The sequence below is a fragment of the Scomber scombrus genome, chromosome 12, assembly GCF_963691925.1.
Source record: "Scomber scombrus chromosome 12, fScoSco1.1, whole genome shotgun sequence".
NCBI lineage: Eukaryota > Metazoa > Chordata > Actinopteri > Scombriformes > Scombridae > Scomber > Scomber scombrus.
Window position 1 is genome coordinate 12,680,745 of NC_084981.1, and position 12,464 is coordinate 12,693,208.

Below are 12,464 nucleotides of genomic sequence, written 5' to 3' on the forward strand. Positions count from 1 at the left end.
AAATATGTATTCTATTCTTGGGTTGTGTTTTAATTTAATTTAATTAATATCTTTTAAAATTATTTTTTTTACTACTTTCTGATATGTTTAAAAACAGTAGAATGCCTTTGACCATGAAATTATAAAAAAGCCCTTATAATTGCATACGGCTCACAACACTGCTGATCACAATATATTATGTTGTGCAATTGAAGGAATAAGGCAAAGACAGGATCCTATTCACATTATTCACAGTATCTGTTTACCGTCCTAACTTATGATTGACAGTGGTGAAAAACCACCAAGCTCATTGCCAGAGTTTAATAATGCAACCAAATTGTGCAAATATTACATTATGAAACTCCCATTAATATAATTTTCCAGTAATTGCTTATTGTGCCTCACCGGCTGAGTCTGAATTTACATTCACTAAACATAAACTGATGGACCACTCACGGGAGCTCCAGGTTGTTGGCAGGGCACAGTTAGTGTGTCTGGCAGATGCTTGTGATCACTTTACTGGAAGGTTTCACTGCACATACACACCAAGACACTGTGGGCAAAGCGTCTTAGTGGCCAGGTGATGTTTTTCTCAAAAGAAATTACCACTGTTATTTTTAGCTGTTCTCAGCAAATGCTTTTGGCTCTTAAGGGGAATCTAACATTGATGGTAATGAAACATTGTGTTTGTTCACTCTTGTTAAATTAAACATTAAAGGACAATACCAATGTTACTGAAACATGGGCCAAAGACTTTTTTCCTCATCAGTTGCTAAAGCAAGGCACTATCTAAGGTGACATTTAAAGGACAGCATTGTATTTTCATCAGCTGAATCTAAGTTAAAGTGCAACTCTTCATATTTTAAAAGATTGTGAATAATAGCTTCAAGTAGTATTCATCTATCCATCCTTTCTCTTTACCACTTATCCTGCCCAGGTTGTGGGGGGCTAGAGCGCTCTCCAGCATTCACTCAGTGAAACATGAGGCGCACCCTGGACAGGTTGCCAGTCTGTCTCAGGGCTAACATGCAGGCAGGAAAACAAAGTCATACCCACAGGGAATTTCAAGTTTCCAGTTCACTTAACTGGCTTGTCTTTGGACAGGGGGAGGAAACCTTTACAGACTTGAGGAAAACAGGAACTCTTTAAAGGCCAGCTGGTTTGAACCCATGACCTTCTTGCTGTGAGGCAACAGCCTTAACTACTGTGTAACTGTGCAGCAATTAACAATGCAATCATAAAATAGAAACCTCCTGTCAACAAAACTTGTAGTGAAAAAGATAACAATTAAGCCTTTCACTTTAATGCTATTAAGATTAATTCTGTTTTATTTATAAATTTACAATTTAGGGAAAAACATTCTATTAAGAGGGCTCTTAATAACTCTTTATCAGCTGATCCTGGCGGTGATTTTATGTTTATTTGATCAGTAAAAATAGTCAATTCAAAAAAAACAAACAAACATTAGAAAGATCATAAAAGTGTTGTTTTCTTTTCCCACAACACCTTAGAAGGTTCAACGGTAATCATTTGCCACCCCAGTTACACCAATAAAATAATAGTGTCTTGCTTCTGCAACCTAATTAACCAAATTGCACATTCTGGATCTAAAAAGCTCTTTAACATGTAAAACTGTTATACAGAGAGCCAAAGCAGAGAGTGTTTTTTGACCACTGACTTGACACTGATATTTGCTGTATCTCCTATCTTACACATGAGATAGATATTCATACTTTGCACACAAGCTTCTGCCTTTTCTTTTCAGCCAGAGCCATCGCTTGCTCTTTTGAGCTGCCTTTGCAGCCTGCTGTAATCCCTGATCATGAATCCCTAACTCCCTGAGTAAACTTGTACTAGATGTGGCCACAGATCCATGGTAACGAAATTCCACAGGGCATACCCTGACTTTCCAGACTTGCTACTAAATCTCATCTGTTATCTCAGTAAACCTAAGCCTCTTCCACTCGTATGCCTCATCTGCTGCATCTTCTCATGGTGAAGTTCCACAAAATGAAAATAGTCCACCGAGTGCTGGTCCACTGTAAATTCTTAAGGCATGGATGGAATTTTAAGTTGCCTATGACTGCTTTTTTCCCCCTAGCTTTACCTGCTGCAGAATATATTTTGTACCAACTCAGTAATACATTATTTCCTCAACAAGAGTACATGTGTAAAGACAAAGTAATGCACAGCGCTCAATGTCCAGATGCTCACAGAATGAATTTATGTTGACTTTTCGTTCAGCTATTGGTTATGCTAAATGTATCATCTATGGGAACAAACATCAGACATTATTTCCAATTACTGTGTCAATCCTCCAGCCGACCCATGATTGGCCTAACTTCGTCTTGTTCATTAAAAGACACATAAGCTTTTTGTTCAGCCTGCTTTAAACGCTTCCTTTGCAATGTTACCTCTACTTCTTCCTTGTGATGATGCCAAATTCTTCATGCATGGCTACAAACAACTGTTTGTTCCATATCTTTTGTTGCTAATGTTGTTCAATTTGCTGTTCACATCGTCCACACAGATTTTGGCTTGATTTTGACTTTGACCACGTCAAATCAATTTTTATCACAACAGAAGTTGTCTCAGACAGTACCCTCTTTAATGTACAGATACCTAACATTCTCCCATGAGCCAGCACTTGGCGACATCAAAGAAAAACTCCCCTTAACAGGAAGAAACCTCGAGCAGAATAGGGCTGCATGTGGGTGGACATCTGCCTTGATTGGTTTGGTTGTGAGAGAATGAGGGATGGGGAGAGAGGAGAGAGAAACAGAAACACAACAACAACAACAGTTACAATAATAATAATGATAGAAATATAAGTAATGATAATAATAGCAGGCGTGGGTGTCAAGCAAGACAACAGTTTGGATGTATTTGAGAAGTTTCCATTTCGAATAAAGGAGAAAAAGAAGTGAAATCATACTACTACTGTTTGTTTATTTAAACTCCAGACCCAACAAAAGTCTGCGTGGGCTCATCGGAAAGAGACAGGAGCTAAAATGGCTTGTCCTTTCAGACCGAGGCTGAAGTGAGTGGCTGCAATTAGGCCCAGTATAAGATAAATAGGAGTTTTTCAAACTGTAATCATGTATATTCCTTTACAGCCAAGAATATAAATATAGACCTGAAAATATGTGTGAAGGAGCTCATCTGGTACAGTGACATATAGGGAGGCAGCACTGATTGTTTATCCACTTTCTGTTCGTCAAGTATTGCATCAGTTAGATGGCATGTAATAAATCTCTTCTTGCAGGTTTTCTGGGGAAGAATTGTGAAGTGGACATAGATGCTTGTGTTCTTCCCAACAACATATGCCCACCAAAGACTCAGTGTTTGGATCTTCCTGACGGCCTTAAATATACCTGCCGTGTACCCTGCCCTCAAAACCTTCAAGTGGGTAAAAAGATCTTCATAGACTGTTTATCCTCATATATTGTTCTCTATTCACATTTTAAACGTTTATCTTGAAAAATGAGCTCCATACAGTTTTCAAAGCCCCATGCAGTCACCAACATTTGTTTCTCTTCAAACAGTTTCAATGCATTCAATGCAGCAACATAATCACAACAGCAGGAAAGCATAACAAGAAAATTAATGAGGTTGTTTCATGTAAGTTCCATACCTACTCTGTTTAGAGGAGTTTATTTGCTCTGGTTGGTCCTTTTATCACATAAGAACACAGAACTTATATTTCAGTGCTGACCAGAAAATTCCCTTTGATGCTTGGAGATCATTTTATGGATATGTTTCTGAATATGTAGTGTGACTTAATGAGAACTTCAACCATGACTGAATACAAATGCCTGATGTCTATCTGTTATAGGCTGAAAACATTTTGTCTTAATGTTAATGTATGAAACAACTTGTAAGACATCTACAAAGTGTCACGACAAACTGCATTTTAACATTGACAACTTAAGTGAGAAGGTATAAAACATTAATACCTATCTTATTTACAAAACGTTGGATAATCCTTTGTTATACACTGGGATAAATATAAGCATAATTCCCACAGAAAGATTGACAGCAATAATCCATAAACATAGCTATCAGCTGCTGCTGCTGGAGTTGTACAGTATTATGGTTTAACTGGGAAGAAAGTTGTATTAAATTCCTGACTAATGAAGGAATTCACTGCTCCCTTGGGACTTTTATTGATACATTTGAAACTGTGCAATGTGAAACATAACATACCAATACATAAACATAGCATAGTAACAAACTATGACCTTTGATCTGAATCTTCTGTCGATACAAAACATCTAGTTAGTTTCCGCAGGTTTTAAGTATGTACTGTACATATGTTGCATATTCAGAGCACTGAACCACATTGGTCTCTCTTTTCTATTTTGTTTGTGGCTGCATATCCTCCAGATTTTCTAGCAGCACGGTGGGAGAACACAAAGCTGGAATTGTGTGATTGTTTGTCAGGGGTTTTGCTTTTGGCATGCACAAGAGGAACATATTTACAGGATTGAAAAGGCCTCTGCCACCTGACTGCTACTGAAGATTTGCAATGTCTTTATTTTTGAATGCGCGGGTTGCTTTATGTACGAATGAATCGACCTTCTGCATTTACACAAAAAGCATCCAAACCTGTACAAAGAAGAATCTTCAGATGACAGATGGAGATGATCACTCACTGTGGAGCAAGGCTTGTGTTGGCCCTCTTACAGAAATGTCATGATGTCTGCATTATACACCTTTCACCAAGCCAGCTTTTCCTCTGCCCCTTTGTTTCTCCACTACCATATATACACATGTACCAGATAGCAGGCATTCCTTTTTTGTTACTGACAACTCCTGGGACGTTTAGCCCTCAATGACCATTGATCTTCTCTTGTAAGACATGATGTAGATGCTTCACGGAATACTGAGCGAATCCAGTATAAAGCATGAATCAGTATTCATGAGTGTGTCATGAGGCTGTAATGAAGCTCATTTTCAGGCAGCAAGGAGCAAGGAATGATTAGGGTTGGTATTGTGCAATAATGGTTATATTTTTGACCAGAATAGGCTTAGTCCAATCTAAGATATTACCATACAAGATGAAGCAATTTCATTTGTGCACATGAAGCAGCATATCTCTTGGTTTCATGACAAATGTGTCTAACAGCTTTGTCTGTTATCAACAGCTATGTGCCAACGGAGGGCGATGTGTATTCAGCGATGCCAGTAGCTACTCCTGTATCTGTACACCTGGATGGACGGGTCAGAGCTGTCGTACAAATGTAAATGATTGTGTTCAACACTGGTGTCAAAACGGAGCTACTTGCGTGGATGAGATTGATGCTTACAGGTGAGTGTTCCAAATCTTGATTGTCTCCAGGTCATCCAAGCACCAGAATGTCAATGATTGTAAAAGCCATGACATTTACTATTCTCTTCCTTCAGGGTTGAGAGAATTCCTCAAACTCTATCCAGTATTAAGATATTCTCTTTTACCTGTTGCTAGCTGCCTTTGTCCCAGAGGATACACAGGCATCTACTGTGAAGAGGACATCGATTACTGTGTTGGCCACAGCTGCTCTGAACACAGTGTTTGCCTGGACCAGCAGTATAACTTTACCTGCCGCTGCATGCTTGGATTTGAAGGGCCGCTCTGTGAACTGGAAACAAATGAGTGCAACAGCTTCCCCTGTGCAAGCGGTGCCACCTGTGTGGACCTAATCAGTGATTATCGGTGCCACTGTCCCCCAGGCTTTGAGGGTATGAGACCATCTGATGTGAATGTGAGCCTATCTAAAGCCATTACTATGGCTAGCCAATGGAATATCAGGTTTTAGAGTAGGTGCTTAAATAATCATTTGTTCAAATAGAAATGTGCTGTTTTCACACAGGAAGTTCATCAGAGTTTGCACAGCATTACTGAACATGAACCACAGTTTTCACATTTAAATTTGACATTGATCCACTGATTTACTGTTGCCACGTGTTAATATGTAATTTCTAAAAGGAAAGTAGCCAGAAAATTAGAAGTTATAATCAGAAGTGACTGAAATTCAAATGTATCACTGTGAATAATTTAAATATATTTTATTGTCTTATTGCTCTTTGGTCATATTTGGAATGTAGTCAGTAATTTATTCTGAACTAAGTTTACTAAGCCTTTGCCTTTCACTGCAATAATATGTCGAACCAATATAATTCACTCTTATGACTTTAGAATTATTCATAACTCCCCTGAATACCAACGCTTGAATGAGGTTTCATCTCATTTATCAAAAATCAAAAATATTATAACATCTATTCCAAGCTTTTAAGTAAAAATTCCTGGCTATTACACATTAATGTTATAATAAAGGATGCAGACTCAATAATGTAAAAATGCAGAAAGGTCCGCCGGCCGGCGAACCGAGGTCCCACTGCGTATGTGGCATGCGCTCTTAACCACTCGACCACCTGCGCGCCCCTTTAATATTATCTGATTACACCAAAATCCCCTGGCTATATATAGGAAAAAGTGGTTACTTATTAGCTTGTGTATATTTCTTATATATTGGATATTTCGTAGAAATTACGAAAATGTGATAGTTACAATCTTCGCCATATGCAATGAAAATGTATAAATGAAACAGTGGTACAGTAAAGTATTAGCAGATAAATTAATTAGCATTGGCCGGCATATGGGGCTGGCTAAGAGTCATATTGGCCATAGAGTGTAGTACGAAGTGTCTCTTGTACAGTGTATTTTGGCTACAGTTACAGTCAGCAGCTACCTTAATTATGTCAGTATCGCACAGTACGTGATTAACAGAGCACTTCCCAATGTATGAGGTCATAATGCCAAAAGTACAATTACCTTTGGTGTAGACAGCATTACAGATAGAAGAGCAGCGCCTGATGTCAGGCTGTTAGTTCTATGAGCTTCCCGGCTCATAGACAATTAAGAGGTCTGAAGTATCGCCAGAGGCCAGAGCTAGTGGAGCTTTAAATTTGTCAGTTAAAATCTTAAATCAATCCCATATCTAACTCTTGCCCAGAGGATACTAAAATTGGGATAACACCATTTATGCATACATAGAAGCTACAGAATGCTGAACACATAATCTTCCAATCATATTTTTAGCCAGTAGAATCAGAGGTAATCAGCTGCTTCATGAAATGAAGTCCTGTCTTGCAGGTGTAGTAAATAAACGGATATTTGCGCTGCTCATGTTCTGAATGTTGTTGTGGTTTGATTTATTATTCACAAATTAGAGCTTCACAGTTTTTCGCTATCTAAATTTACACAATAATATTTATTAGCAGAAACATATTTCCAGCCGTATTCCTTGTCGCGTTCAACTTTTATTCATTCCTCTCTCTATTGTACAGGACGGACCTGCTCAGAGAATGTAAATGATTGTTGGTCGCAGCCTTGTCTAAATGGAGGCTCGTGTGAGGATCTGTCAAATGACTACATTTGTCATTGTCCTCTTGGTGAGTACCAACTATTTGTATGTTATTGAGCATGTTTACCAAAATGTCATGCAATAAATTATCTGTACCTTGGGAATTTTGTCTAAGATGTATCCCCAAAGGCTTGAATGCAGGCTAGATATCAGTGAATAGGGCATATATAAAAGGCTTTACAACAAAGCAAATAGAAAAACTGAATCTGTCTTTATGATAAACTATTGCAGTTTTTCCATTTTATCTGTTAGAATCAAGGTTAAACTCGACATCAGTAAACCTGTGAAGACCACACCATACCTCCATAATAACACTGAGACATAGTTTGTCCTGTAATCAAGCGAGACCCTGTTTTACTAATGTTTATATGTTAGACATTTTATAACACGTGTTCCACAAAGAATCTGTCTGTAATAGAGGGACGTGTTGCATTCCTTAGTAAGTAGCTGATTTTACTATGCCTTCTGGTAATAAAATACTTAATCACCACTTGATTGCTTGAGTCAGAATGCTGCTGCTGCCACCTGACCTGGCATTACAAGTCCAATGTCACATTCAATAGTAAACAGCCACAATCCACAGAACAGGATTTACAGGGCAAATATTTGAGAAATAAAATCCACAAAACATAGGTGTTGACAGGACACAAATCACACTCTGGTGCAGGGCAATGTGTCTGTTTTGGTATATTATTTCGTAATATGTTCAACAAAAGCAGACAAGCTGCACATATTTTACTGAATATTTTACATTTGTATTGTTTCACAAGTCTACCTTCATACTAAAGTTGGTTGGATTTGATATAGTGAAACAATATCTCCATGTTTTTGTTTTCATTGTGCATCATGTTTTAGTTGTTTGTGCCATTCCCTTTGACTAAATATGCCTCTCTCTTTCACTGGACAATAAACAAACATAAATGAAGTCATGAAAAAATGTACTGCTTTGAAACATGTGCAGCACCTGTTGCATGGTGTGTTTTTATCACATTACGGAGAGAGCAACTCCATCACTGTAAATAATCTGCTCTACTTACTTTTCTGCCTTTTGCTCAAATTAGATTTGGGCAAAAACAGACCACCGATGTGTCAGTAAAGCTTCCATTATTGTTTTGATTCCATTGACAGATTTATAGATAGGTGCTTTTGATCTCCTTATCTATTTCAGAAACTCAATTAGCTAAATGGTCCGCCAGGTTTGCTCTCTTCTCCGTACAGAAATCATACAAAAATCAGAAAATACTAAAAGTATTTTGTAATCTTGGCTTCAGACCCATTTATGCCACTGCCTTCTGGTTTGGAGCTACTACAAAACAACAACTCAAATTTATTTTTATTACCATGACTGGAACAATACCAGAAAACGTTAATTAGAGAAAATACAATTGCTCAATCTGCGTCTGGATGTGCATCAATATTCACATAGTGAGTGGCAATCATCCTAATTGGTTGATGGCATCCATGATTTTTGGATAATGCCTAAAGTCTGTCATGGCTGAGTTAGACTTTTGACCACTGAGACATGGCCATTTAAATTCATCATGTCAATGTGGTGCCGCGTACAGGCTAGATGCCACAAAATATTACTGTGTTCCTCTGAGTTAAAATATGCACGTCATCTAAATTCAGTTGCAAATGCAGAGCACAATGAACGATTCTAACATTTCATGTCAAGTAAGCAATGCCTAAAAAAACTTTAGGGATCAATATTAGAAAAATGTTGTGGCATGTTATTGTCATCTGGCCTTTTTTTTTCTGAAGCTCATCCAAATATTTTATATATAGCCTATCAGAATTCAAAAGAACCTGGGCTGAAGTCATACTGTAGATTCCTTTTGAACCAACTGAACCAGGAAAATAATATTCAATACTTGAGCACTGAACAATTGAAAAGGAATCACATGTTCCTTTATGTGTTCACTGAATTAATTATTCATATATTATTAATAATTAATAGTGTTGCTAACAGACAGATAAGGTGGATGTATTGAACTACACAAGTTGAACCCAGGTTTCATACTTAACTATAAGTCTCATTAGATTTATTAAACTGATTTAGAAGAAACATCTGAATTAGCTGATTTCCATCCAAGAACACAGTTCTCACTTTTTCAGCTCAGTGATGCATATAAAACGCTGTTGAGAGATAATTAAATATGCTGATGAACAGCAGTTCTCAAAGCCGAGGGATAGTTATGACCTGTAGTTCTCATCATTAACCACTGAACATGAGCACATTAGGACTTGGCTTTAATGTACTAACAAAACGACATAGCATAGTCTTTTCACTGTGGTTTTGTAAGATTAAATGACAAACAATGAGTTTCACTTTCTGCCTCTCTGTCTGCAGTAGAGTTCAGTTGGCTGTCAGATAGAATAGGGAGTCCCATTTGGTGATGGTGTCACTGTAAATGTGACATTCCTTCATGCAACATTAACCTCAGAGTGAATTGCATGCACAATTGGTTATTAAACACTTCTGAAACACTCTGTTGGAGGCAATAGCTGTCCATTAACCAGTCAAGGCAATACATAATATGATAGAAAAAAAGAGTAGTTGGAAGGTCATCAAACATCTAGATTCTAGATAGATGTGTTGATGTAAAGTGCGCTGTTTTGAATACAGGTTACAATGTGGGGAAAGTGAAGACAGCTTACATCTAAAGGAACTATATATTCTGAAATGCTGTTCTATGTGTATATTCAAGTCATGATGAAAGGGATTTGCATCAGAAAGTGATACTTGAAATATTTCACTCCTGTGCCACTGAATGAGATCTTTTTGCAGACACAGACTGCACCCAGATTGGTTTGATGGAGATAATGACATATTCTACCTGTTCAAAGACTAGTTTAAAGAGATTTGGTTAACATTACTTTGAATTTCAGCTTTTTTGCTTTAAAAAAAACACTAATTTAGTGATTTTTTGTGAAGTCAGTTTCCTAGTCCATGTGAATGTGACAATGAAATTCAAGTTGTAATTTGCTGTTTTTCATTCTGTTTGGATCTATAGTAGCTAATAGGCATGGGTTGTACATTGTGATGTTCCTGAGTAAAACAGCTATCTATTCTAGGGTTTTCCCTTAAGTTATCTTTATATGTACCAACACATGTAATGAGTATTGGTCACACCATCTGTCAGTGCTTTATTTACAACAATAGATATTGATGTTGGTATCTATCAGTGACATGCAGGCGTGCACATGGTGGAGGAGATAAATGTGATATAGATCAATTCGGTAGGGTGGGTCTCTGTCAATGATTCACTCAATTAGCATACTGCATAGCAGGTAGATTGCAGGGGGAAGAATCAATACACCCATTAATCCGCTAAAGAAAAGGTGTCTTTACCTAATAAAACATACAGTCACATAAATATGCGTTACGTAATGTGTGTTACTGTCATTTTACCAATTCAGTCTTTACTAGTTATTATCCAAGGGGTGCCTGAATGTTCCTTTTTTTACCATTAACTCAATTTTCATTTCAGGATTCAAGGGGAAAGACTGCTCAGTAGACATTGACCTTTGCTCGTTTGGAATGTGCAGTGAACATACATTAATATGTGCTGAGACGAAGGGTGGACAGAATGTCTCTTGCACATGTGAAAGAGGTGAGCAAGACCTTTAACTGGTGTTATATTTATCATGCAGGCATAATAGGTGGGAAATGAGTCCATGCTGAGACTGAGAACTTGTGCGTGCTTACTGACTGGCACAAAGTCAAGTTCATTGTACTTAAGCTCTCTGCATATCAAAAAGTAAGTCCTTTCTTTTAATATCAGCTAAGGACTGCACAAGAATCCCAAAGTGCTACTTGCTGTGAAATGAATGAATGTCCTCTGATTTAAAAGAGAAAAGGGCTACAGGACATAATCTTTTTGAAAGCTTCATTACTGATCTTATAATCTGAGTTATGCTTCTTATGTTGATTAATTTAACAATTCTTGCAAAAAACATTTTGTTTGCTTGTCAATCAAGTCCGTCTGATTTCCCACCACAAGGATGGCAGTGTTATCACAGCAGTAGCTGCCAGCAGTGACAGGGATAACACAAGAGTAAGTGGAAGAGGCTTGACCTGATACTCTGAGCCTTGCCAGAGGTAACCAGGCTTCAGAGGTTCCAGAGCAATTCAATGCTGTATGTGCCCGTAAGTGACAGAGTGCCAGTATAATACTGTGTGCACATGTAGAGAAAATCATGCAGCTGATTCCTGGATGTAGTTGGGGTACTTGAAATAAAAACATTTTGCCTGCCAAACCAGTCATATTTCCTCCCGCACTCTTCCACACCAGCTCTGCTATCTTTTTTCAGATGAATAGCTATTACATGGAAGTACATGTACTCCAATCAATAACCGTAACTTCATTACTCCTGTTGCACTTATGGCTGGCACATGTCAAAGTGAAAGATTGTGAGTGATTTCTTATGTAAATGAAAGCAACCTGCAGTGAGCTGCTCTCCCCAGATCACTTCTCAAGGGCAAACTGTGAAATGCTGTCTTGTCTAGATGTTTCAGGTCGGCTGGTTTGGCATCCATATCATCTAATGCTCGCCAACCTAATGTGTTGCAAAACAAGTTACTCGTACCCTCACTCCTTATATCGTATATCCCACGCTGTCAACTTTTTGACCTACTATTCACTATTATCATAAACTTGAACTGAGGATGCTGAATGAACTGAGAATGGTGGATTTTTTTGTGTATCTCATATGTATCCATTGTTTAAAAAAATGGCCTTTTATGAAATATGTTGGAGAAAATTCTTCCAAATGTTTAATGATTAAACTCTTAAAAATTTTGTCGGGGAATAATCGTGTTTTTACAACCTAAAAACATTTTTTGATAGCAATATCTTATAATATAATATTTTTATTTTTCATTAGCATTTATTTCAGAGTAACAACTTTGCAGTGTGAGTCTTATTTTTGCTGTAAAATTATACGAGCTCCAAAATCTGTTGTTTCATCAAAAGCCCTCCTTGGCAAGAGACAGTTTTTCAACCAGCAGCTTTTCACAAAGCAGCACTTGTTTCTGTTTTGTTGTTGTTCTTGTTTTGTATAACGCTACATTTTTAT

At 37.6% G+C, this 12,464-nt stretch overlaps 1 protein-coding gene across 1 annotated transcript in view; it reads left to right on the top strand.

Annotated features, from left to right (window-relative positions):
- eys (eyes shut homolog) overlaps positions 1–12,464 on the top strand; it is a gene marked incomplete at its 3' end in the record, with an annotated part of 165,495 nt that overhangs the window by 19,866 nt on the left and 133,165 nt on the right. Inside the window, 5 exon segments of the mRNA XM_062430919.1 lie at positions 3,245–3,384; positions 5,127–5,290; positions 5,447–5,700; positions 7,309–7,413; positions 10,877–10,999. Of these exon segments, the coding sequence (XP_062286903.1) occupies positions 3,245–3,384; positions 5,127–5,290; positions 5,447–5,700; positions 7,309–7,413; positions 10,877–10,999 (786 nt within the window).